This window comes from Camelus dromedarius, chromosome 19 (genome assembly GCF_036321535.1).
Source record: "Camelus dromedarius isolate mCamDro1 chromosome 19, mCamDro1.pat, whole genome shotgun sequence".
In the NCBI taxonomy this organism is placed as follows: Eukaryota; Metazoa; Chordata; class Mammalia; order Artiodactyla; family Camelidae; genus Camelus; species Camelus dromedarius.
The window spans coordinates 23,118,009-23,144,444 of NC_087454.1; the positions used below are offsets into that span (position 1 = coordinate 23,118,009).

General features: G+C 46.4%; 2 protein-coding genes across 3 annotated transcripts; one reads left to right on the plus strand and one right to left on the minus strand.

Moving 5' to 3' along the window:
- Positions 1 to 4,148: 4,148 nt before the first annotated feature.
- Positions 4,149 to 6,045, minus strand: CLPS (colipase). Of its 2 annotated transcripts, XM_010994491.3 has the most exons (3): positions 5,962 to 6,045; positions 4,727 to 4,849; positions 4,149 to 4,280 (listed from the first exon to the last, which is right to left on the minus strand). In XM_010994491.3, the coding sequence occupies exons 1-3, from the start codon at positions 6,043 to 6,045 to the stop codon at positions 4,149 to 4,151; spliced, it is 339 nt and encodes a 112-aa protein (XP_010992793.1). The 2 variants fall into 2 exon arrangements, with proteins under 2 accessions (XP_010992793.1, XP_064332155.1); XM_064476085.1 differs by lacking the exon at positions 4,727 to 4,849.
- An 8,914-nt stretch (positions 6,046 to 14,959) lies between these two features.
- On the plus strand, positions 14,960 to 23,649 carry LHFPL5 (LHFPL tetraspan subfamily member 5). The gene is made up of 4 exons (XM_010994490.3): positions 14,960 to 15,955; positions 20,814 to 21,050; positions 21,419 to 21,445; positions 22,903 to 23,649. Exons 1-3 carry the CDS (start codon positions 15,544 to 15,546, stop codon positions 21,427 to 21,429), a joined length of 660 nt encoding a protein of 219 aa, XP_010992792.1. The 5' UTR covers positions 14,960 to 15,543; the 3' UTR covers positions 21,430 to 21,445; positions 22,903 to 23,649.
- Positions 23,650 to 26,436: the final 2,787 nt, after the last annotated feature.

Below are 26,436 nucleotides of genomic sequence, written 5' to 3' on the forward strand. Positions count from 1 at the left end.
GTCAACCCCAGGACTGGGCATTCACACCTCATTACCTCCCCTCCAGGCCTTGGTCATGTGGCAGTTGCATGGCAGATGCAGGGTCTTTAGCTGGACCTTAGAAGCTCCGCCACCACCTCTGGGCCATGATGCGGCAACTACTGCTCCTGGTTCTCCTCTCCCTCCTCTCTTTTTCTTCCTCCTCATTGGGGGCTCATTTTTCCAGGGAGAAAGCAAAATTTTGGTAAGGAACGTAGAAGGCACACCATCTACCACCATCCTAAGACCCATACTATTTGGGGAGGGAAGGTGGGCACAGAGGCTGATGTGGGTGAAAGCCAGAAGTGGGGGGCAGCACAGAGTGCTGGGTGGAGGATGCCTGAGAGGACAAAGGAGGCTCATCTGAGTCCTGGGGGCTGCCAGGGCCCTGCCAGTTGCTGCCACTGCAGAGGTGACTATGACCCAGCAATCCTGCCCCAGGCTCATAGCTGGTCTGACAGACATTCATTCCTTCAACACGTTTTATTAAGCACCTACTATATGTAAATTATTTTTCTAGGGCTGTGAAAAAGACACAAAAATCCTTGCCCTGATAGAGCTGGCACTCTACTGTAGGAGGCAATTAAGCAAAATATTAATATATTCCAGGTGATCAAGACCTGAGGCTAAAGAAAATAAGGAAGGGGCTTCCGGAGTAGTGGTGTGAGGAGAGGGTACTCAGGGAAGACCTTACTGAAAACGTGAAATTTCAGAGCAAAGACCTAAAGGGAGTGAGGTCTTTCCTAAAGGGAGCCAGGCAGGCAGGGCAAAGAGCAGTCCCGGTGGAGGGAACAGGCAGCAGATGAGGGACTTTGCCTGGCATATTCAAGAAATAGCAAGAAAAAAAAAAAAAAAAAAAGAGAGAGAGATTGGAAATAATAGGAGATGAGGTCAGAGAGATCAAAGGAACCGAGTATTAGAATATCCTCATTTATTCAGCAGTTCTGCATTCAGCACTTACTGTGTGTGAGGACTTCAGTCCTAGGAGCTAGGAAAGACAGTAGTGAACAAGACAGCAGGTCCTATAAAGAGTTTCTAGATCGAGATGCCCTGAGAAGTCCTTGGAGGCTTTGAAGCATGGGAATGACAAGGTGGGATTTATCTTTTTAAAAAAAGATTCCTCTAGTTGTTCTGGGAAGAAATGATGGGAGGAGGGGGGAAGGTAGGACTGTGTGGCCAGTTGAGGGGGTGGGTGGAGAAGGTGGGCAGACCAGGGTGGGTTACTGGCCAGAGTGGATTCAGGGAGACCAAGAAGAGGCTACTGCCAATCCTGTCTTCCTTTCCTGCTCTATTTTCTTTATAGCACTTAACAGCATACGTAATAGGTGATTATATGTATATAATATAAATCATAATTGTTAATTAATAATACTTACCGTATACATGTTAAGTAAAAAATTGCATACAGTAAAATGCTCCTATCTTGATTTTACATTAAAATCAATTAATTTTTTAACTTTTGAAAACACCCCCATAGCCACCACCCAGATCAAGATACAGAGCATTTCCAGCTCCCCAGGAGGCTCCCTTTTGCTTGCTGCCAGTCAGTTGCTCCAAAGGTAACACTCTCCTGACCTCTACAGTTATAAAATTAGTTTTGTCTGTTTTTAAAAATTCATATAATGGAATCACACAGTATTTTTTTAAACTAGCTTTTTTTGCTCAACACTTTGTCTGTGACACCCTATCTATTTCACTTATGTATTTATTATGTGTCTTCTCCCCTAGAGCTGTCCTTGTCCAATAGTGTAATAACTAGTCACATGCAGTTACTTAAATTAAAATTAATTAAAGTTAAAAAATATGTAAAATTCAGCTCCTTGGTCATACCAGCCACATTTCAAGTGCTCAGTGGCTACATGTGGCTAGGTGAATGGGACAATGCAGAAAAGGCACACTTTCATCATTGCAGAAAGTTCTACTGGACTGCTGCTCTGGATTGTTGGCTCCATTTCTCTAGGTTTTTGTTTCCAGCTGTATCCCCAGGACCTGGACACAGTAGGTACTCAGTATTTTGCTTGTTAAAAGATTATTGAAATTGTCTGACAGAGGGATGATGAGTGGCAGTGGTGGATAATGTAATGTCATAAGCCCCAGCATTGGGGCCATTGATGTATGTGTGTGGGAGGGGAGAGAGGTGACAATCTAGCTCGGCCAAAAGGGGAAGTAGGAGTTTTCAGAAGAGGAGACTGTGCAGTGGAAGGCAGGAAGGTCTGGCTCACTCTGGTGTGTACCAGAGGAGTAGTAACCTATTTGGGGAACACTAAGGGCAAACCTTCAACATCTATTTAGTCCCTTCTAGGTACAAGTCAGGTCCTGCGTGCCCTCTGGCCCCCACCCTCATTTGTACAGATGCCGCGGTGGAGCTGGCGGGCTGTCTCTCTGCAGAACACCAGGGAGCTTTGCGCCCAGAGCAAGAAGTGCAAGAGCGGATGCTGCTGCAGGGCAGCTAAGAACTGCCAGTTGCACTGCTCCTTAAAGGGGTCCAAGGGCATTGCCTGTCACAGGCAGGTGGATGTCCAGGGGAGCTGAGGAAGTGGGACCCACGGAAGGTGGAGCCAGGATGGACACAGAGCCCGGGGGAAGGAGGGAAAGGTAGGTGAGCAGAAATGACCTGGGAATTCTCTACTGGAACAGCATCTACAAGCAACCTTGGGTAGCCTGTGGACAGACCCAAACAGGGTCCCCACCCCAAGGGTTTGGAATCCTGGATGGGGGACCGGGCATGGGGTGTAGTGATGCTTCTATTTCTAATATGGGTTCCCTTTCTTCAGGAGACATCTCAGCAAACCCCAAAATTAGCACCGTAAAATGGGAACGGCTAGGTCTGGCCCTAACCCAGGTTCTACCTCTGCCTCAAGCCACTCTCATCCCAAGTCCAGGAGTTTGGCTGTGGCCCCAGGGTACTCCTGGGGGGGAGGTGGGCTGAGGGAGCCTCTGAGCTGAGTGTGTAGGAGAAAGGAGTTGATTTGCCAATGAAAGGATTTAGGAAGAAGAGATAGGGCCCCCTGTCAGTGTTCATCCACTTAGGACAAGCAGATGGATTAACAGGGGAACAGTGATGCCAGGGATGGAGTTAGGAGGGCATGAGCAACCCTAGGGGTCAGCCTGGAGGAGGTGACCAGAGGCACAGACTCTGAGCAGCTGGATGAGGAGGTCCTTTACACCCAGGCTATTCTGCTGTGTGCAAGCAGATGGGCCCCAGAGCTGGGCTGCGGTGGGAGTGGAGGCTGCCTCCTCAGGGCTGAGGGCAGAGCAGGCCCCACGGTCAAGGTCAATGTCTTGCCTTTCCCAGACCTTCTTCAGCCTGTATAATGAGTGTCCCTGCCAGCTGGACCTGATTTGTGTATTTCCAAAGAATGAGAAATCATTTAAAATCATCTACAGCCACTGTAAAAAAAAAAAAAAAATTGAAAAAAAGAAGCCAGCCAAGAAAGCTTTCTTTTAATGCTCTCTCTTCCTTGTCTCCCCCCACTTTTTCTCCACCCACTCCCACTCAGAACTGTGTGTTCCTGACCCTGGCCCCCAGTGCCTCCCCTGACAGGGGAGGAGTGAGGAGAGAGGGATGATGCATAAAACAAAGAGCTTTCAATGTTTGCTGGTAGCTATTGCCCCTCTCCTTGCTGAGCCCCAATATTGTTTGGGCAGTAATGTGACCAGCCCTGGGAGAGGGATCATAATCAGTCTAAGCCAGTCATGACAATCCCATTCCCTCTAGATGTGGTCAGACAGGTGCCTGCCTGTCTGAGAACAGGCAAGGGGCAAGGAAGGCATCCCAGGGAGGTGTGATTGCTCCCCAGAAATGGAGAGGTTCCCAGCCTGGCTGGGCCGTTTTACAACCTTGTCTCCAGCCTGTCAGCCTCATCCTGCCTGGCCCCAGATCCATTCCTCATTTCTGGACATGTCTGACGCCTGCCCTGATGGGTCAAAGGCTCGATGTAACATCAAGGAAGACGCTCACTCAGCAAGAACATCCAGGGGCCTGGGAAAGGTTTGCAGGAGTGGCTTTAATTGCTAAGAACCCACTTAGAAGATGAGGTACTGGTCAAGGGGTGGCCAGCCCCAGAGCGGGGGTGGAGGAGGAGTGTCCTTCTGCGCGCTGGGCTAGATGCGGGGCTGGGTGAGTGCTTTCACTCACTGGAACTTCCAACATCGAGGCAGATGCCAAAGTTGGTGTTGGTGATGGAGCCCACGATGGTCTTGTCCACCTCACAGGTCAGGCCCCTCTCACAGGGACACTTGTAGTAAACCCCATAGAGTGTCTGCGGAGACACGGAGCCGGTGGAGTCTCAGGCTCTGGGGGCTGCTTTGGGCATCACTCGCCCCTGCCTGAATAGTTTCTTTTCAGATGGTGCTTCTCCTGACTGCCTCCCTATGGGGCGCAGTGGGCCTGGAGGACCTAGGTCTTGGTCCCCACTCTGTGGCTCACTTGTTCTTACTTGATCTCTCTGGGGAGCCTCTCTTTACCCATCCATGAAATAGGGGTGACAGATTGCAGCCCCACCCAACTCACTGGATGGTTGTGAGGGTCAAGAGAGGTGATGAGATGGGAAAGGGAAAGCCTGTTGACCTCCCTCTCTTTGTCTCATCAACAATGTCCAGGCTGACGCTCCTCCCAGACCCCACCCCTAAGCCTCAAGGGCCCTCTCCTCTGAGCTGTCCTCCCTGCCGCCCCCTCGCCCCGCCCTGGCCCATGCCCGGGGCTCACCCAAGAGGAGCACTCGCTGTTCTCGCTGGCCTTGGGTGCGCAGCGGGCCAGGCTCAGGCCGGTTTCACGGTGGCAGCACTTGCTCTTGCACTGGACACTGTTCAGGCAGAGTTCGCCTGCATCCTGCCAAGGGCAGCCAGTCAGCCCAGGATTCCCACCCTCGGGCCTCTTTTCCACCCAGACCTGTACTCCACCACCCACTACTGCTTACAGTGCCTCCCCTGCTGAGGGGCAAGTGTGAAGGAATCCAACCCCTGGGGCTGGGGGCCTCTCTGTCCACCCCGACCCCCCACCCACGTGAGAAGCAGGCAGTCCGGTGCCAGAGAAGCAGCCCAGGGTGGGGATAGGACACCTGGGTTCTAGTACTGGCTGAGCTACCAGCTCCCCGGTGAGCCTGGGCGAGTCGCTCAGTATTCCCATCTGGAACGTGCACATGTGGGCCCCAAACAGGGTCTCCAAACCTTTCTGGGTCTCCCAATCCTTCGAGAAGCCTGTGAAAGTTGAGGACCATCTCCCTGGAAAACCCCTCCCTCCCCCTCCACAAACTCTTACAAATAATCCCAGGAGGATCCTGGACCCTCCCAGCATGACCCTGAGTTAAGAACCTTTGAACTGAGTTCTTATCCCAAAGAGCTTTCCTGGTTCTGCCCTTGGCAGAGAGGCAGTCGGGGGGAAGGGGGGGCAGTGGTGAGAGCAAGGCTCTAGGGCCCACAGGCCCGGGCGCCAGTCCCTACTCAAGACTTTCCAGCTGTGTGACCTCAGGCAGGTTACTTAACCTTTCTCTGTGTCAGCTTTTCCTTTGAAAGTGGGGTTGATAATAAGAGTACCTATGCCACGTGGTTCTTACGAGGACCAAATAAGTATTACTGAGGAATTTAGTAATTCCTGTACCTGGTCTCTCTAGGACAGAAACCAGAATCACTGGGGGAGATTTTTAAATGACTGGACTTTCTGAGCCAGGGTTTCCAGGGTGGAAACCCAGGGTTCTGGATTTTTATAGTTTCCTTAGCCAGGTGGAACCACTGCTCTGAGCATGCTCCATGTTGCTCAGCCTTTTCTAGGGCCCGCAGGGGAAGGGGTGCAGCACAGGCAGTAAGGGAAGAGATGTCTCACCTCCCAGCCCCCTGGGGCAGCCCCAGGTGGGGACATCTTGACCTACCCAGAGGTCAAGATCCACGCTTAAAAAAATCCCCACCTGGGGGTTCAGGTAACTCCTCCCCTGAGGACCCTCTTACCAGGTTGATAATGATTCCCCGGGGGTCGGGAACCGCATAGGCTACTGTGAGGGCGACCAGCAGAAGAACAAGGACCTTCTCCATGATGAATGGGCACTGCTGGTGTAGGTAGCAGCCGGCAGGTCAGGTGGCAATAGGCAGAACCAGAGAGGGTGGTGGGGCTATAAAAGAGATCTGACCCACTTTCCCAATCCCACAGGGCCTGCCGTGAGCAGAGGCCCAGCTGTGGCCAATCTGCTGGGGCTGGGGTCCTGATAAGGTAGCTGGGAGACAGACACCTGGCACCTTTGTATGTGTGTGTGTGTGTTGGGGGGTGGTGGTAATACGGCAGCATGGTTAAGAGTGGGGACTCTGGAACACTTTTCCCTGTACAAGTTATTAGCTAGGCAAGTTATCTGCCTGAATCTCAGTTTCCTTATCTGTCAACTGATAAGAGTTGTGAGGGTTGAGTGAATTTATGATTGTTATATGTATTATATATCTAGCCTAGAACAGGACTTGGCACCCATGGACAGTATGTAAGTGTTGATAATAATAGTACCTATCTCACATGGTTCTTACGAGGGACAAGTATTTCTGAGGCATTTAGAACTGTGTCTGGTCACTCTAGATCAGAAGCCAGAATCACTGGGGAGGCTTAAACTTTAAAAACTCTTAGACCATCTGCTACGATTGTTGTTATTCGCCTCCAGTGCCCTGAGCTCTGTGGCAGGGTTGGGACTGGGGTGAGGTAAGAGACACACCTAGGCTGTGAGTACCTCCTTCAGTTTTGCATCCTAGACTCGTCTCTTGCCTTACCCCAGCCTGGGCCCTGCTTTTGACCCCACCCAAACCCAGGTGAGGTGTATCAGGCAGTATCAGGCTTAGGTGAGGGGGGGTCCCAGCCTCCCCACTCCTCAATCTTCCCAGGCCCCCTTGGGGATTTGAGAGCAGGCCCAGGTCCCTGTGGGCTGACTACCTCTGTGACCCTTGGCCAGGGGATGGGTGTTCTCACCCTGGGTGTGCCTCCCTCCCACCCTCCCACCAGGGGGTGCCTGCCAGAGTGGTTTAGGGGCCCCTAGGAGTGACTTCTCCAAGGATTCTCTCCCATTTTCTTTCTACTTGACTTAATATCTGTAATTCCAGTCTTAAAGATTCATCCCTTTAGTTAAGGCTTCCACTGACCCTACCCAAAGCCACGTGTGAGCATGAGCAGTTGTTAGTCCTGGCTGAGAATGAGGAGGTCTAGTGAGCCTCAGAAGATCCCAGGGGCTGAAGGCTGGGAAGGGCGCAGCTGCCTGCGTGTGCTCAGGTGTGGGACCAGCACAGCTGTCCCTAAGGACAGGTCATTGCAGCAAAGGACTCCTTCCCCCTCCCAGGAGGTGGAGGATGGTGGATGGAGGCCCCAGACTGGGTTGCCTTGATCCAGACAAAACTGAACTCAAAACTCCCCATAATCAGATATATGACCTTGTATAAATTTGTAAGCTCTGTGGGCTTCAATTTCTTCATCTACCCAAGGAGGCTGATGGCTCCTGCTTTGTAAGGTCAGAATTGAATAAGACAATGTATATGAAACCTCATAGAAGTGTTGCTAAGCCCATGTACTCCCACCCCCTGCCACTCCCCCTTACACCGCTGGAGGGGAGCAGCTGGAGGGGAGGGGAGGGGAGCAGTTGGAGGAACCAGCCAGGAGACTCTCAAAATGAGAGAAACCTACCCAATTCCAGAGACATAGAAATGCTGTTGATTAAAGGAACACTATCCTCTCTTATTTTTATGGAACTCAGTGTTTAAAACCACTTTTGCCCATGAGCCTGTCCTGGCCCCTCCTTCTCTCCCTACCCCGACTCCAGCCCAGTACTCCTGTGAGCAGAGCCACAGGGAGGGTAATTACGGTTCTCTTCTCCCAAGCCAAGGCCAGGAGGCCAGGGAGGCATTGGAACCACAGGAGCTGTTTCTATCTGTGAATGAAGCTATGAAAAATGCTTTGATCCTACTATCTCCAGCTGGTCACAGCTAACCTCCCAGAGGAGAAAGAATGGAGATTTTCCCCTTACAAATGAAGAGTAAAGCAAAGAGAACTTTGCCATTGTTTGTGCTTCCAAAACGTAAGCAGCGGGTAATTATTAAGGACTTTTTGTGCCCAAACCTTGTAAGATCTAACCACCCCTTCTCCCGTCTAAAGCATCTTTTGCTTTGGGTTTTTCCCCCTCAAAAAAGAACCGAGTTCTGGTTCCCACATGCAATCATATAGGTTAATCTCACAAGCATAATGTTGAGCGAGAAAAGCCACAGGCAAAAGAATGCAGACTGCGTGATTCCATCTACATGAAGTTCAAGATGAGGTAAAACTAATCTATGGTGGTAAAAATGTGCAGGGTTTAACCCTGGGAGGAATACTCACTGGGAGGGGGCAGGAAGGAGGGAGCCTTCCAGTGTGTTGGGATTGTTCTAAATCTTGATCTGGGGTGTTAGTAACACATATGTAAAAAATCCATCTAGCCGTGCACTTAAGATCTGAGTATTTTACCATATGTAATATAGGTACTGTACCTCAATTAAAAAACAAAAATGGAGCAAAATTCTCCCTGGTCAAGTCCTACCACCTGGGATGGTGGGGGTTGGGTGGTGTCATGCCTCCTAGTGACACAGTAGCTGTAGACCCAGAGACGTGGCAAACTCCTCTTGGGTGTCCCCCAGACTACGTTCTCCAAGATCTACCCCAGACACAAGGGTGTGCCTCTGGCAGCCACATTAGTAAATGAGGCTGTCTTTGCTCCCCAACTCAATGGACTGGACAATGGATGGGAATGACCCAAAGCCCTCTCTTGGGATGTAGGCTTGTGCCCAGAAGCTCACCTTCAAGCTGATCTGAAACATGAAACTATAGAAGCCCAGGAAGGCAGTTTTCTGATGTGCTGATGAAGAACTGGAGAAAGCTGGTCTGCAGAGGGGAGAAAGAATCGATTAGCCTTTTAGGAAGAAGCAGCAGCAGCCATGCTCTGACTTCTGATGGATTTCCAGGTCCTGGTTACACACACACCCTACACACCCTTCCCATGACTGCTGCATTCCTGCCCCTGTGGTACCTGAAACTCCTCTATAACACATTCCTTTTGCTTAAGCCTCAGACACAGGCATCTCAGTTCTGGGAAGGGGCCCACAGCTCTGGGTCAAGGTCAGGTGTGTGACAACCCTGGAGTCAGCTCAGGGAGCAGACAGGGAGTCACTCAAGATTCAAATTCCCCATCAAGAGACTCAGGTTCTCTTAGTTTGGGTTCCCCAGCCCCTACCCATGATCCACACTGGGTAGAGCTCTAAGGAGACAGCCTCACCTGGGCCTTGTGGAAAGGGGAGGGGCAGTTGACCAAGTAGAGAGAAGGTTTTTGTCACAAAAGAAAGCAGAAGGATTCTGGGCAATCAAGAACCATAGATACCCCCTCCATTCCACTGTGGCTGCCCAGCCCACAGATAACCTTTATTCCCCAAGAAGTAGGCTCAAATTACAATTGAGATGTGCAATAACTGTAACTTTAAAATTTTCTCTGACTGTCTAGTTTATGTGGCAGTTGAAATTGAGACATACAGTGACTTTCAGGTTACCCAGTCTTTTTTAATTCAATACTCAGCCTTTAGGATCCCTCTCACCACCCCATTCTCCTGACCAAGATTGGATTGAGTGTAGGATGAAGCTTATGTGTCTTCAGGAAGGAGGGGAGAGGTCTCTGTGACCCTCTGGGCCCTCGATGGCTGCTGTGAGGACACCTCTTGTCCCACTGCATCCTTCTGGTCCTGGTGAAATTTGGGCTCTGTCCTCTTAGTCCCTCCCTTCAGCTGGTCAACAACCACATGAACTCTTCTTCTCTCATATTTATAATCCCTACTCCTTGCCAGTGTTCCCTTCAAACACATCACAACTATCCTTTAAGATCAAAACCCTAGGGAGATGGTCCAAAGTCAGCTATCACCCCAGCGTTAAGTTCTGGATATCTGTATGATGTCACTCCTCTTTTAGTTTGGTCACGATCACATCTCAGTATTCTGCAGCTTAGGGGCTAACTTGTAAAGTTAGCCACCATCAAAGAAGAAAGAAAAGAGTAAGGTATACAAATGTATACACGACATGGCAAGGATGAATATCCAGGTAGATAATAGAGTCCTTCTTTCTGCAGACACCACTTGGCTGCAGATAGTTCTTAGGACTTTAACCCTTCATTCCCATCCTGCTCCTTTTGCTCTCAGCCAGCATCCCTGCTGATCAGGGCTCTTTATGCTGTACAGTGACCCAGACTTCCTATTCCTGAGATATCTAGGTCCTTCATGTGTCTGCCCTTGTGTTGGATTACTGAAGCCTTAATTTGCTTCTTCCTTTCATTAATTTTTACACTGGGCATGGCAGTAGCAAGAAGCAGCCCAGGCATTTCCTAACTACTACATATACTTCTCTGCTCCCTCTGTATGTTAGAGGAGAGAACCCCCTGGACAGTCAGGATTTGGCATCCTATCAACATGAGTAATTCCTCCTTTGAAAAATCAAATTATAATTGACAGAGAAAAGTTTACCCTTTATAGTATACAGTTCCATGAGTTTTGACAAATGTATATGTCATGGAACCACCACTCCAACCAAGATACAGAATGCTTCCATCACCCTAAAAAACTTCCTATACAGCTTCTTTGTAATCAACCCCACCACTAGATCCTAGCAACCACAAATCTGGGTTGTTTCCCTATAATTTTGCCTTTTCCATATGTAATATAGATGAAATCACACAGCATGTACTTTTTCTTTTTGGATGGGGTATCTGGCTTCTATTACCTAGCATAACACCTTTGAGATTCATGCACATTGTTGCAGGATTCAATAGCTACTTACTTTTCATTGCTGAGTGGTTGTCTGTTGTCAGGGTGGAAGCACAGTGTGTTTATCCATTCTCTACCTGAAGGACATCTGGGTTATTTCTGAAAAGTTTTGGGCAGTTATGGATAAAGCTGCCACACATGTTCGTGTACAAGTTTTTTTGTGTGGGAAATCACAAGTTTTCATTTCTCCGAGACAAACACCCAGGAGTGTGATGGCTGAGTCTCATGGCAAATGTGTGCTTTGATTTCGATGATATATCAAACTGTTTTCCAAAGTGGCTGAACCAAAATGCATTTCTACCAGCAATGTATAAAAGTTTCAGTTGCTGCACATCCTCACCAGTACTTGACATTGTCAGTTTTTTGGGTTTTTCATTTTTTAACTGAGCCTTTCCAACAGGTGTGTAATGGTATGTCCTTGTGGTTTAATTTGCATTTCCTCCTCACTGGTGATGTTGAGCTTTTCTCTGCTTGCTTAATTACCATCCATATATCTTCTTTGCTGAAGCGTTTGTTTGAATCTTTTGCCATCCAATCTTTAATTGGGTTTTTTGTTTTCTTATTATTGAGTTTCGAGAGTTATAGATGTCATACCAGGGAGCTCAAAGATGGTTGATATTGTTGGGAGCCAGTAATGACTGGCTGTATAAGCTTGGATGGAAGATCCATCCACAGTGTCCATCTGTCCCACCATGGACATCTTGTTATGGGTCTTTGAGCCAATGCACGGTGGGATTGGGGTGGATGTGCAGAGGAAGGAGTCTGGCTAGCATTCATAGAGTGAGTCATCATCTCCAACGGATGTTAAAAGCCTCTGCAGCAGCAAGTCTCTGGAATACATTCTCATCAAACCCAAATACTCTCTGGTTTTGCCCCTATTCTGAGGGCTCCCCTTCCCCAAACTCTTACTAACTCTCCATATTTACTCTGTCCAAGATGATGACCACCTGGCTGGTCCATTAGCTGCTGCCCATGAAGTGGCGTTCATCTGTACTGTAGGCCCTCTCTCCTTACAGGAGAGGTACTATACGTCCTGAGGATGCCATAACAAATTATTACAAACATAGTGGCTTGAAACAACAGAAATTTGTTCTCTTACAATACTGGTGGCCAGAAGTTGAAATCAAGGTGTCAGCAGGGCTGCACTCCCTACAGAGGCTCTAGGGGAGAATCTGTTCCCCACCTTTTTTTAGCCTCTGGTTGTTGCCAGCTTCCTTGGCTGTGGCCATATCATTCCAGTCTCTGCCTCCATGATCACATCACATTTTCTTCTTGTCTTCTCTTCTGTGTGTCTCTTAGAGGGACACTTGTCATTGGATTTTAGGACCTGCCCAGATAATCTGGTAGGATCTCCTTTTCTCAAAATCCTCAATTTAATTACATATGCAAAGAACCCTTTTCCAAATCAGACAATATTCACAGGTTCTGGGGCTTGGGATGCAGATCTTTTTGGGGTAGATAGTTATAGCACCTGAAGTTCTACCTTCCATGAAAATTTCCCTTCCCTGCTGTCCTCAGAGCCATCCTGAGTTGAGGTGTCATGACTACAGCAGTCCACTGACACTTGGTGCCTTGAGAATTCTCTGTAGAGCAGGTAGAGGAAGGGGCTTCTCTTCCACAGTGAGACAAGAGGCCCAACTTCCCCTCAGGAAATCACACAGCTGGGTATTAGCCCACAAGTTAGGATGTTGGTCAGCTAAAAACAAAAACAAACAAAGTGGCAAATGTCCACTAGAGACAGGAATCACAACCCCTGCATCTTTCAAATCATTGATAGTGACTTATTTCTACTGCTCCCCTGGGGATATAATACTGATTTTGATTTATTTTTTGGAGAATGAGAGGGAGCACCAGGGGCACTGACTTAGCTCTTACAGTTTATTAATCTTTAGCTCAAGGTCAGGGGGCCAACGTGAGGGATTCTACCAGTTCCTGAGGTGATTTGGTCTAACCATTCAGGAACATGGGATGGGTTCAAAGCCTTGCAGTTCAGTCCTCTTGTATTCCCTTAATCTTATTTTAATGGACTTATGTTCTCTAGCAACAAGATTTAACAGATTTTTTGAACCATAGCACGTAAAGGTCTTGAAATTCATTTTATTCCTTGATTCCATAGACAATTGAGCTTGTCTTGCTTGACTTTATTCACTGCTGTTATAAGCAGCCACCCTACACTGTGTTCTTGATTTCTTCATTCTCTTTCAATCTGTCTGTGACCAAAGCTACTCAGTTCCCCTAGAACTTGACTTTCAGAGGGCACGTGATCCATAGTGTTCGAAGATGATCATTTGACTAGCTGTTTCTCTTCTATGTATCATGGGCTGCTGTTTTCCCAATTCCAGACATTATCAGGAATCTAGAGCCTTTTCCCTGAAGCCTGGGCCTGAAACCCTCTTTCTGGTGCTAATATTTAGATCAGGTTAGGGCTCTTTGGTGCCAAGAGCCAAAACCTACTCAGGCTAATGAAAGCAAAAAGGAAGGAAATGGAAAAATACTGGGTGGATCACCAGCTGAAGAAGGAACAGGACCATCTGTCTTAGGTAGGGCAGGAATTAGGGTGGCTCTGAAGCTCCTTGTTCACAAATTGTCTCCTAAGGATGTTGCCAAGGCCTGACAAAACAACACCTTTTTACCTCATGTCAATCCACCACCCCCCAGATTCCTTAGGGAGGACTGATGGCCTACCTTGGGCCACCCACCCAGCCCTGTCTCTAGGGTCTGTGTCCCCTGTGATTAGCTGTTCCCACTAGAACCTCAGAAAGCAGGAAGGGTTGCTCTCAGAGATGAGGGAAGCTCTGCTGTTCAGGCCAACAAAGGGTGTCCACCAGCCCCTAAGAGTTTGATCCCAGGTTAGGGCCTTTTCTGAATGTGGAAACATATAGCCCCTGCTTTGGGGAAGCTCCCAGTCTGATGGTGGAGACACAGGCCATGCCTTAATGAACTTCCAGTCTGATCGTGAAGACTGGTCACAAAATCAAAGAAATTTAAGAAAAAAGGAACCATAAGTAACAGCACAAGTATGTTCAAGGCAGGTTTTTTTTTTTTTAAATAGTGAAAAACTGGAAACTGTCAAAATACCCCCAAAGGGAACTATGATTAAACAATTATTACACAAATATTAAAATCATGTTTTTGAAAAAAGCTAGTAATGGGAAAAAATTTTAGTGGTGTGATGCTAAGTAAAAAAAATTGGATACTAAATATATATATATTATTATCCAACTGTATAAAGCTGTATTTCCAGAAGGAGGGAAATACTTCCAAATGTTAACAGAGGTACTAATAATAAATAACAGTAACAATAACAAATACACGTTTTTGAGCACTTTTTAATGTGAGGCCATGGGCTAAACATTTTACATACTTTATTTTACCTAACCCTTATATGATAGATACTATTATCTCCATTTTATAGATGAATAAACTGAGGCTCAGGAAGGTTAAATCCTTAGCTAATAAGTGGCCGACTCAAATCCAGATCTGCCTAAATCCAAAGTCCATGTTTTTAGAATGATTTTGTTTCTCCTTAGCTCCCAGTTTGGTGTTATGAGTGATTTTTATTCTTTTATGTAACTTTCTTGAATTTTCCTATATATCTACACTAGTCATGTGTTTACCTATAAATTCAGGAAAAATATAGACATTTTGAAAAAGGGGAAAATATGCAACAGAAATATAAAGAGGAGAAAGACATTGTATTGAACAAAAAGGATAGTAAGGTCTGAGAAGTCTCATAAGGAATGCTCCTTACTGTTTGCAGCTGCTTCTATTATCACACCATCAGTCTTCATTGCAAATTATCTATCTATCTATCTATCTATCTATCTATCTATCTATCTATCTATCTACCTACCTACCTACCTACCTACCTACCTACCTACCTATCCATCCATTCAGCCATCCATCCATCCATCCACCCATCCATCCATTTATGTAAATATCTCACTGTCCTTGAGAGCAGGGGCCCTGCCCTTTTTGTTCTGTGGTTCTTGCTTAAGGGAGTTATCCTCCAACATAGTGCGTAGTACATAGTAGCCTCTTAGTAATTGTTGACTGAATGATCAGGACAAGAAACCAGTGACCCGGATGACTGTGCAGGATTGGAGGTTCCGGGAGGGCGACCAAGGATCCAGGGACGGGTGGGATGGAATAGGGACTGCACTCAGGACGTGGTTTTGCCGCAGGAACTGAGCGGGAGGAATGTAAGCGCCGCAGCCCCATCCTTCCAATTCTTGTTATCCCCGCTCAGGAGGGTGAAGAGGGGTCTCGAGTCCCAGTGGCAGGGGTGTGTGTTGAGTGGGTTGGCTGCTTGTCATACTCCTCCGCCAGAGTCCCGGGGCGCTGGCCGCGGTGCTGAAATCAGCGCTCTCGGAGGAGGGAGGGAGGAGGAGCCAGGCCGGGCGAAGGGGGCGGAGCTCTCTGATGCTCTGAGCTGGAAGAGGGGAGGGGCAGGGCGGCGCCAGCAGGCCCGAGACCCTGGCTGGCTTGAGAGGAGGCAGGAGACGGGAGATAGCGGGGCTAGAGCAGAAGTACCTGAGCAAGCTTCCCCTGAAGAAGCCAAGGTCATCTTCCTTGTCCTATCAGTCCTCTTTTCTCTACCTTAGAGCTTCACCTTGTGCCCTGACCTCGGCCTCCTCTCCAAACCTAGCTGAGGGGTGACCTATTTCTGGGCCTCAATTCATCTGCAAAGCAATTTCCAGCCCACCAGCCCCCAGTCCGGGATCCAGCGCCCTCACCATGGTGAAGTTGCTGCCTGCCCAGGAGGCAGCCAAGATCTACCATACCAACTACGTGCGGAACTCAAGGGCTGTCGGTGTGATGTGGGGCACGCTCACCATCTGCTTCTCCGTGCTGGTCATGGCGCTCTTCATCCAACCCTACTGGATTGGTGACAGCGTCAACACACCACAGGCAGGCTACTTTGGCCTTTTCTCCTACTGCGTGGGCAACGTGCTGTCCTCTGAGCTTATCTGCAAGGGCGGACCGCTGGACTTCTCCTCCATCCCCTCTAGAGCCTTCAAGACTGCCATGTTCTTTGTGGCCTTGGCCATGTTCCTCATCATTGGCTCCATCATCTGCTTCAGCTTGTTCTTTGTCTGCAACACGGCCACTGTCTACAAGATCTGTGCATGGATGCAGCTGGCTGCAGGTGAGCAAGGATACTGGGAGGGCAGGCAAGGGCCCATCCCAGGCCACAGGGCAGCTGCACTGTCCCATCCTCTGTCTAGGAGGCTGAGTCTCCTATTCATTTGTCCTCCTTTACCCCAGCCCTACTCAATTCTCAGCAGATGCTTCTGAGAAGTAGAATTGCTGAGACCAAAAAAACCTTAAAGATCAAATTGTTCCACACCCTCATCTTGCTAACAAGGAACTGGGGTCCAGAAAAGGGAAGTGACTTGCTTAGGAGCACATTCCAGCTGGTAGAAGAAATCAGGAGTCCTGACTCCCAGGACACCACACCAGAGATTGTTGTTGCTCTGAGAGGGAGAAGGAAGGAAGTTTCTGTTTTGGCCATGTGGGAATAGGACACTCCTCCCCATCCCAGGGCAAAATAGTCATGCCAGCCAGTCAAGTACATTTTACATGACCCCATCTCCTACTTCTTGGCATTATTTCTCCTTCATGTATCCCCAGATCTTCCCTCCCACCCCAGCCTGTTCTCAGAGAGATTCTAAAGTCCATCACTGATTTGGACTATTATGCTGGGTGTGACCTCTCCCATGGTAACTTGCATGTTTCCTGTTTCATAGTGGACTGAAAGTCTTTGTTCCCTAATTATAGGATTCCATGCTTGAGGCAGCAAATGGGAGTGATATTTTGTGATGGGGGGGTGGGGGGAGGGATTAGGACCTTTTAAAACTGTGGGGTAAGTGCCTACCTGTGGTGTCCAGGGGCAAAGTCTTCCTGCCCCTGTCCCAGGCAGGCCTCTCAGTCCTTGAGTCAGCTGGTCCTGCTCTCCTCTAAAGCCCAGAAAGAGATGCCTAAGACTGTCTTGCAGCCCTTGGTCCCTCCCCACCCCAAGAACCACACATAAACTGTTCATACTAGGGAGATGTCTAGGAGCAGTTCTGAGGACTGCAGACTAGCATGAAACCATCTGGACATCATTAGTCAGAATGAGAAGCAGTGTCATATTTAACAGGGGGAATGGAACAGAGATCAGAATCCCAGACAACCAAACACATAAACTCAAGACTGCCAGAGATGGAGGGGACCCCAGAGAGCTGTAGGGTTCCTGCCAACTATAGATGAGGAATCTGGGACCGAGAGAGAAGAAAAGACTTTGTCAAGACTATAGCAGATCAACAGGCAATTGAGGAACTGGGAAAATCAAGGCAGTGGGTTCCAGGAAACTAGATGTGTTCCAAAGACCTTTTACACTGAGGCACACATTTACATAAGTATGATGATTTGGAAAGTACTTCCCATGTATCATCTGGCAGAGCCTCATCATGACCCAGTGAGGTGGGTATTCCTCCCATTTTATATATAAGGCTCCTAGTGGGTAACCTGTTTTTTAACACACAGGTAGTGAAGAACAGAACCTTTGACTCCAAATCTTGTACTCAGGCTACTCACCTGGCTCTAGAGATGCTGCTTCCCCAATTTCCTGTCCATCTCTCTTCCTCTGTAGTCTCTCTATATGATGATGGAGAGGCTGAGGTAGGGATGAGGCAAGTCTTGGCGGGCAGTGGGGAGAAAGAAGGGAGAATGAAGATTTAGCAGTTTTGTGACAAAGAGGGAGTAGAATGAACCCTGGTATGCTTGCTAGCTGGTCCTCCATATCAGAGCTATGGGATACTGGAAATACAACCCACCCTCTTTCATTGTCTACACTGTCACACTCCCCCAACCTTCTGCAACAGGTGCCATTTGCTGAACAGGTAGTGCTGGGAGGGTTTGAGTGGGGGAGGGGTCACCAGGCCATTTGAGTCAGATCCTTTCTGGGTCATGGAGCTGAAGACACCGATAGCAGAGGTGGTCAGTTGCCATCCCATGAAACATTTATGTTGGGAGAGAGCAAAGGTGGTGTCATGTTCCATTCTTAGGTGCTGGGAAAGGGAAGATGAGCCAAAGGGAGGGCTTAAGTCAGGGGTGTGTCCTACAGCCAGCAGCTGGGAGATGCATCCATTTGAAAAGACCTAAATCAGTTAGCTCAACCTTGACAAGAAACCTGGGACCAGGGAAGGGAGCAGAAGGGAAAGAGGACTGATGAATGGGACAGTGTGGGGCTGTGGCTTAACAATGTTAACTGCTTCTGGATGTCAAGTGTAGGCTGAGTGGGGTCCCAGCTCCTAGAAACACAGGTGGGGCAAGTTGCTTGTCTCTCTGAATCTTCATAACCTCATTTGTAGAAGGTAGCAATAGTACTCCCATCACAGCGTTCTCGTGAAAATGAGGTGATATAATGCATAAAAAACACCTCGCACGGTACCTGACACATGGTAGGTGCTTAGTAAACGTGAAAAACACAAAACATCTTTATCAGTCAGGATGGATGCGGTGATGTCATACTAACAATTCCCAAATCTTAGTGGCTTAAGCAAGGTTTATTTCTTGTTCATGGCACATGCTTGCTGAGGATCAGAGTGGGGCTCTGCGCTCACTGTTCTCATCTAGACGCCAGGCCGATGGAGCATCAGCTGTCATCTGGCTGCCATCATTGCAGAGGGAAAGAGAGCTCTGGAACATCTCCAACAGCAGTTAAATGCTCTGGCCTGGAAATGCACATGGCATTTCTGTTAACATTTTATTGGCCGAAGGAAGTCTTATGGCCTTGCCTAACATCAAGGGAGGGAGTCTAGGAAGTATAATTCTACTATGTACCTGGAATATTTGTGAACAGCTGTAATGACATCCACATCCACTGAGGTTGCTTCCACCTGACTTCACTGCCAATAGTAATAGCAACAACTAACGTTAACTGGCCACTTACCATGTACCAGACATTGCAGTGACCATTTTCTATACATGAGCACACTTAATCCTCATAACTTTGCTATGAGCCAGATATTATCCTTATCTTCCAGATGAGAGTATGGAAGTCAGAAAGGGTAAGTATACTCGCCTGATTATACCATGCTGGCCTCTACTTAGAGCCCTGGGACACCACAATGGGGTTGTCCCCTGCTGTGCCCAAGTGGATGGGTGGGGGCTGTGGCACCCACAGTAACAACCCAAATCAGAGGCCCTGGGCTCTTTCCTGGAGCCCTGTAGGGAGATGCTGTGGAAGGTGAAGAGGGCCATGCCAGGCACCAGAGGACTTGTCATACACCAAGTGGAAAAGACCACATGATTTACGAAAGAGCTCTGGGAGGTTCTCCCTGCTCCACCCTAAGTAGCTTCCTGAAACGCTTCTCAGTTTCACTAAGTCAGAAATGTCATTATTAAATACATTCAGTTTTTTGGAGAGATGTCAGTCTGGGAATCTGGGGGAATTAACTTTGAAGTCAAGAAACTCAGGAGCTTTCAGTGCAGGTCTTGATTCTGCTGTAGTTGGATGACTAGGCAACTCACTTGGTTTATCTGAGTCCTCGGTTTTCTAACCTGTAAAATGAGATATTAATACATGGCCTACTTCACAGAACTATAGTCAGAATCCTGAGAAAAACGGTACATGAAGTATTTTGTGATCTATAAGAAAAGTATGTAAATGAGTTCCTCCTAGAAAAAACCAAAGAAGACTTGACCCACATTTAGGTGGGGAGGTGGGAACCTGATCTTTACACTTTGCTGTGCTTTTCTTGGTCTGCTGATCTTCCTTGCAAGAACAAGCTGAGTCCCAGGTAAGTGACTTTGGGTCCTGCGAGGTGCTTCTCCACAGGGCTCCTTGGGACTAAAGAGCCTCTGGAGGGAGGGCTGGGGGTGGAAAGCCACACAGATGCCTGCCTGGTGGTTGTCCTTGGGGTTGCCCTGGTCACATCCCAGGATTATATCACCTGTCTGGGCAGCTAAGGTGAGATGGTGGTTTGGTGGGAGGGCATGGGTGAAGTGGGGACAAGGTGAGGAAATTTTTGGCTGGAAATACTAAATCAGTGAAAGCACAGTGTGGGATAATAGCTAACACTCATGCAGTGCCAAATGTGTGCCAGGCATTGTTCTGAGCACTTTTCCAGTATTAACTCACTTGAAACTCACCGCAGTCCAAAACGGTAGATACTATTATCCCTTTTTTACAGATGAAGAAACTGAAGAAAAAAAAAGGCTTAAGCAGCTTGCTCTGAGTCACACAGCTAGTTAGCAAAAAGCTGCGCTTCAGATCCAGGCAGCCTACTCCAGTGGTCTCAGCTTCTCTTATTGAGAAAATCACCCAGAGGAGTGCTTTTAAAAACAGGGATACCTGAGCCCAACCCTGACCTGGGAATCAGCACTTTAAACAAATCCAGTGACGTTTGGGCAACTGTACTGTGCTGTAATGGGTAGGGGTGAGAACTGTTTGCCTGAATGGAAGGTTCATGAAAGCAGCAGCCAGAGGTGGGGCTGGAAAACTTCCTGTATTCACTGAATCTAAGATACCTGAGTTGTAGGACACACCATTATTCTATGTACTATAAAAAGGAAAAATACTTCTAATCAAATTGTAGCCTAAAGCTTTATTACACTTATTTCAGAGATGCTGGAGTATGAACGAATGTCCATGTTAGAAGTGATGAGTCCTCTGGTCTTTGGGAGGGCTTTGAAGCCAGGTTAGGCAGTGCCTTGTCAAGTCCAAAGTGAGGGGCATGGCTGAGGGCCTAGTAGGTGCCATGACAGATCCTTTCCTGGCCTGAGGAGCTCTGGTCTCTGACTCTACCCCTGACCACCGGCTCCCGGGGCAAGTCACTTTAGTTCTTAGAGCCTCAGTCTTCCCCTGTGTTCAACAAGCAGAGCAGGAGCTACCCCTTGTAACTCTCAAGGCTGTTAACACAAGAAGCAGGGAGGTGACAAGATAACATCAGTGCGAGGTGGGAAGTAGCAGGCTAAGCACGTCCAGCCCGATACCATCTGTACCCCACCTGCTCCCTCAGCCACAGGCCTGATGATTGGCTGCCTGGTCTACCCGGATGGTTGGGACTCAAGTGAAGTGCGGCGCATGTGTGGGGAACAGACCGGCAAGTACACACTAGGCCACTGCACCATACGCTGGGCCTTCATGCTGGCCATCCTCAGCATCGGAGATGCCCTCATCCTCTCCTTCCTGGCCTTCGTGCTGGGCTACCGGCAGGACAAGCTGCTCCCTGATGACTATAAGGCCGATGGGAAAGGTAAATCTCTCCCCTAGGGAGGTGGGGCTTCCTCACAGCCAGTCTTGAGGTTTGGGCCCTGGCCCAGGGGTGGGGACACCAAGACCAATCAGATGCAGCATTAAAAAAGAACAACAACAACAACAAAAAACCTGCTTCACAAGATTGTACTCAGGAATAAGGATGTCTGCTCTTGTCACTTCTGTTGAAGAACATACTGGACATTACAGCCAGGGAAGTTAGGCAAGAGAAAGAAAGAAAAGATCTACTTTGGAGAGGAAGAAGTACAACTATCTCTATTAGCAGATGACATGATTTAGTATATGGAAAATCCTAAATAATTCACTAAAAAACTATTAAAGCTAATACATGTCTTTTTCTCATTGCAGAGGAAGTATGAAGCAGCTGTAGTGTTGGTGAGTAATTTCATTGGAGGGTGATTTGCATGCTTTTGGAAGGGCTGTGGCCTCTCTGCTTCCTTATTGAATCGTCAGGCAGAAGGACTCATGGGGCTGGGCTGTAGGGGCCAGAAAGAGGAGCAATGAGAGGGGCGGGCAGGAGCTAGCTGGCATCTGAGACTTTTACTGAGGGGCAAACAGGAACCCTTTAGTTTTACTTGTGTTTTGGGAAGTGGAAAAAGCACAGGGACAGAAGAAAAAATTTAAAACAAGAAGGTGGTTTCATAAACTCATCTTTTTGTGGAGCCTGGCAAACGAGAACAGACTGTTTTTAGAAGTCATTATTGTAATTTGGACCCTTATTTTCAGGAAGAATTTTAAGTGATTCGTAAGAAACATACTAGAAAACCTAATAACATAGAAAATAAAAGTCATAGAGAAGAATACAAATATTTCAGAAAGCTAGGCTAATAGAATTAGTGTATTGAGTATTAAATTTAGCTCCTTGTTTTCTGATAGCTGAAGTAAAAAGCAAAATACGTTTTAACCAGTTTTAAGGTCTGGTTGAAAAGGAAACACCACATATTAATTTCCTTATTGTCTTTTAAGTTTCCAAAATGTGATTTAAGAGGAACATGAACACATTTAGGAAGAAAGGAAGGAAGGAAGGAAGGGAGAGAAAAAGAAGGAAAAAGAAAATCCCGCAACAGTAACACCTCCCTATTAGCTGCCACTTACTAGGACTTAACAGCAGGCTAGGCACTTTGTGTGGGTAGGCAGGGGTATCTCCATCTAAACTATCTTAATTTTTGCTAAGTACCTCCCAGTCCTTAACCATATAGACATACTTTTTTGATAATTTTAAATTAGTACTGCCCCTCCACACACTTATTAGATGATTCTCAAGCTTTAATATGCACAATCACCTGTGGATCTTGTTAAAATTCATACTGATTCAGTTGGAGTGGGGCTAGACCTGTGTTTCTAACCAGCTCCTAGGTGATGGGCTGCTGGACAGGGGTTACACTTTGAGTAGCAAACTATTAGAGTATAAACATTTTCTCATGTTTTTGCAATGTTCATTATTAAAGTTTTTTAAAGCCACAAACTCCACAGCACTCGTGTACCATTTCATGACCAAATCAGACCTTGGTTATTACAGCCATTTAGGACTGCCATCCTAGATAATGACTTTTTGCTTTCTGTTGATAAATTCTGGAGTAGAATTACTGAATCAAAGGTAATTATACATCTATCTGCTTTTTTCTTTTTCTTGCACTACATTTTATCTACATCTTAAAAGATATTTAAGAGTTTTTACTTAAGGGATATTGATACTACCTTATACACTAATGAGGAATTTGCATGTCTGGATTAGAACTGAATCAAAATGTGAGCGTTCATGGGGGTGTTCTTATTGTCTTAAAAAGTATCAAATTCTATTATCTTGCAATTTTTTTTTTTAAATACCACAGGTCATCTAGTTCCCTGACAATGGAAAGTGAGGGAATCATATTCTTCAGAAATAAAAAATTTGTTCCTTCCAAGCTTCCCTGTGTCTGCTACTGTAGGCTGGACATCCTGAAGCCTTTCATTATAGGATTAGAACCTGATAGTCCCCTGAGATAAGACCTCATACTGTATCTGGAAAACTTCAGTGAAGCAGAACTGCAGTGACCACATCCATGATGTTCAGAGACATGGATGTAACTCTCCTAATTGGGGATCCACGTTCTCTTCTTATCCCTCCACAGCGGGAAATCGCTTTAGCCTCTTGAGGCCTCTTTGTAAAATGAGAGCGGAATGAATCTGAATCCAGCGGCCTCCCAGGTCTGAGTTCCCGATAGCCTAACTCACCAAGAATACCCAGAAACTGCCACTCAGCTCTATGAGGGCAGTGAAGAAGAGGTGGCTGTAAGTGTGCTGGATCATTTAAGGTTGAGGTTTAGGGGGTCTTTTCTTTCTCATGTTTTGTTTTCTTATTGATGCTCAGAAGCAGGTAAGGAATGGAGAGGCCACCAGAACCTGAACCCATCAGGAAGTCTTATAAAGATTGGGTGAATATGGGATCTAAAAACTTACCAGACTAAATTGACCTCTTTAGCCTTTGGAACCAAAAATCACATCTCTTCATGTGCCCACTCTGACCCAATCACAACTGGCTACCAACTTCAGAAAGTTGTTACTTATGGCCAAGCAATTTGTTATAGTAACTGATGATGTTTTTTGTAAAAAAAAAAAAAATGGATTTGGTACATTAAATGGTGAACCTTTCACTAGCCTCCAGAGTGGAACTCAATTTAGGTAATATTTCATTATAGTAAATGCCAAGACAAAGATAAGTTCCTCAGGCTGTTCTCTGCCTGGAGGTTGGTGCCTAGAAACAAGGTTTTGTTGATTATCTGCAGTGAATGATCCAGGAAGAATAGGTGTTTTTTCCTGATCTTTGTCCATTTCTTCAGTAAAGAGATGTGGGTGCTGTGCTCTCACAGGTGGAAAGTGGGTAAATACTGAACAAAACTAATGGACCTTGTCATTGCTTCATCAAGCAGCAGCGACATGGGGAACAGTTTTCTTCTGGGCTGCAGGGTATGCTTTTTAACCAATGCATGCTGACAACCTGCCCAGTCAGTGCAGTGTTTCTTCTCCAGTTCAGATGGGCTAGGAATGAGCATCTGAGCATTTGTCCCAGTTGTTGGTAATGGGAAATATTAGAATGGGATTTAAGAATGATCACATTCATATTTTCTTGTACTGATATTTTAATCAGGCACCTACTTTATGCAAGCTTGATGAACAACAGAATTTGGCAAATTCCATAGCTTAGTGATTTTTCTAGCTATATTTGTTTAGTTATTTCTCTTAATTTTACTTCTTATAAAAGACAAAAGAAAAATTTCTTAAAATCTCCTTACCTTCAAAGTATTTCTCACTGAAATGGCAACCATGGTGATCCACAGAAGCTTTTAGGGGGCTTAAAATGCATCTGCCAATAGCTCACACCTTGTTCTTGCCAAGAACAGCGAGTTTCATCAAAGCAGTTGATGTTTACCAACGACCAGTGCTGGGAAAGATCCGCAAACCTGTTTGAATCACATGGCTCAGCATTTCATCTTATGCTTCATCTTTAAGGAAACTCAGAACTCAACCTCTCCAATAAATGATTTTTGGTTGATACTTAGTAACTGTTTATCAGCTCTTTTCAAGTGGCTCTATCTTTAAATTCTTAAAGGCACCTCAAATCTCATCTTTGAAAGTATACAGAAAATCAATAAAATCAGCACTCCTCTAACCAAGTTGACTTAATCCTTCTGCCTTGGGCTGGGGCATAGGGATGGTTGTGATGCTTAAACTTCACCAACAATGACTAGCCCTGAGCAGGTTGAGAGGAAGGTCTTATCATTCATTTTACGCAAACTGGAAGGACATCCTAATTGCTTTCATTATCTTACATCTCTGTATTAGTTACCTGTTGCTGCATAACAAATTACTCCAGAACTCAGTGGCTTAAAACAGCATTTCAGTTTCTGTGGGTTAGGAATTGGCAAAGATCAGCTAAGTGTCCTTGCCTCAAGGTTTCTCACAGGGCTGCAGTTAATGTGTTTGGATCTGCTTCCAAACTCAGTGGTTGTCTGCAGGATTCAACTTCTCACAGGTTGTTGGAACAAAGGCCCGAGTTCCTTGCTGGCTGAGGGCCTCTCAGGGCTACTCACACGGCAGCTCACTTCCTCAGAGCAAGGGTTCCAAGACAGAGCAAGAGAGGGTGCACAGACAGAAGCCACAGCCCCTTTGTAACCCCATCTCAGAAGTGGTATTCTGTTACTTTTGCCTTCATCTGATTATTAGAACAGTCACAAAGTCCAGCCCACATTCAAGGTGATGGAATTGTACAAGTATGTGAATACCAGGAGATGGGAACTATTAGGGTCCTCAAAGTTGTTTCTCACAGTTATTCATAATTAATTTTCTGCTGAAATGGGCATTTACCAGAATGCTTTACTGAAACAAAGATTAGATTCTAGTAAGTGTACATGCTGATGGATACATGTTTTGTAATAACGCTGCCAAAGATGAAGGGCCCAAACCCTCAAGCTCATCCTGCTTCTGCTATTTAACCTCAGTGATCTACATAGTAGGGTCCATTAATTTCCAACCCTGACCATACTCTCCCCTACATTTAGTAAATCCAAAGCAACCACTGCAATGTCTTAAGGATACAACTTCTAAGAATATAGCTCAAAAAGCAGGCAGCTGATGTAGTTTTGTAACACAGTCCAGCTCTGCCAACTGGAGGGCAAGCCTTGTTACTGTATTAAAATAGGCAAAACCAGGATCTGGAATAAGGACAAAAGAGAAGATTATGACAGAAAAGTGAACTTAGAAGGATATAAAATCAGACTGATTATCTATGTATTAGAAACCCTCACCCCTTTATAAGAAAGTCAGTAATAGAACTAGGCACTAATGTAAACTTGCTCAGTTAAAACTTGTAAACACAACATGATCTCAAATTTTGTTTTTTTTTTTTAAACTATTTCTAACATCACAAGGACTTGGATTAATATTTGTGCAACTTAAAAGATAAATGTGTATCATTCAGGTAGTTTTAAAATTCCAACCTGAAATCAATCTTCTGTGATATAGTAGCCTAAGAGCTACTGGAAGACTACAGGCTTCATAAATAAAAGAATGAGCAGTAATGGAGCCGATTTATAACCTGGGCCTACTCTGGAGCAGTTAATTAATTAAGGGTTTCCCTGTGGACATTTAGGGCAAATGAAAACTTAAAAGGTAGAGCTGTAACTCCACCTCAGTTTGATGGTTCTTTTGACATAGCTACAAGCTCTTCTAGAATTTAAGTTTTCCAAAACCTTCAGAGTTCTAGGTCAATACATTTACCACCACAGCTTAGAAGGACTGGCTAGATTGGTTAATCTGAAGTTGATGAACTTCAATTTTCTTTTTTTTTAAAACAGGTTAGATCCTGGTCAACACTACCATATGAACAC

Bases quoted from the DNA above. Each gene is read 5' to 3' on its own strand.
- CLPS (XM_010994491.3), bottom strand. From the start codon at position 6,045: ATGGAGAAGGTCCTTGTTCTTCTGCTGGTCGCCCTCACAGTAGCCTAT. The intron at 4,850-5,961 runs GTAAGAGGGTCC...TGCCCTTGGCAG, and splicing joins GGGGAATCATTATCAACCTG to GATGCAGGCGAACTCTGCCT. The intron at 4,281-4,726 runs GTGAGCCCCGGG...GTGTCTCCGCAG, and splicing joins ACAGCGAGTGCTCCTCTTGG to ACACTCTATGGGGTTTACTA.
- LHFPL5 (XM_010994490.3), top strand. From the start codon at position 15,544: ATGGTGAAGTTGCTGCCTGCCCAGGAGGCAGCCAAGATCTACCATACC. The intron at 15,956-20,813 runs GTGAGCAAGGAT...CTGCTCCCTCAG, and splicing joins ATGGATGCAGCTGGCTGCAG to CCACAGGCCTGATGATTGGC.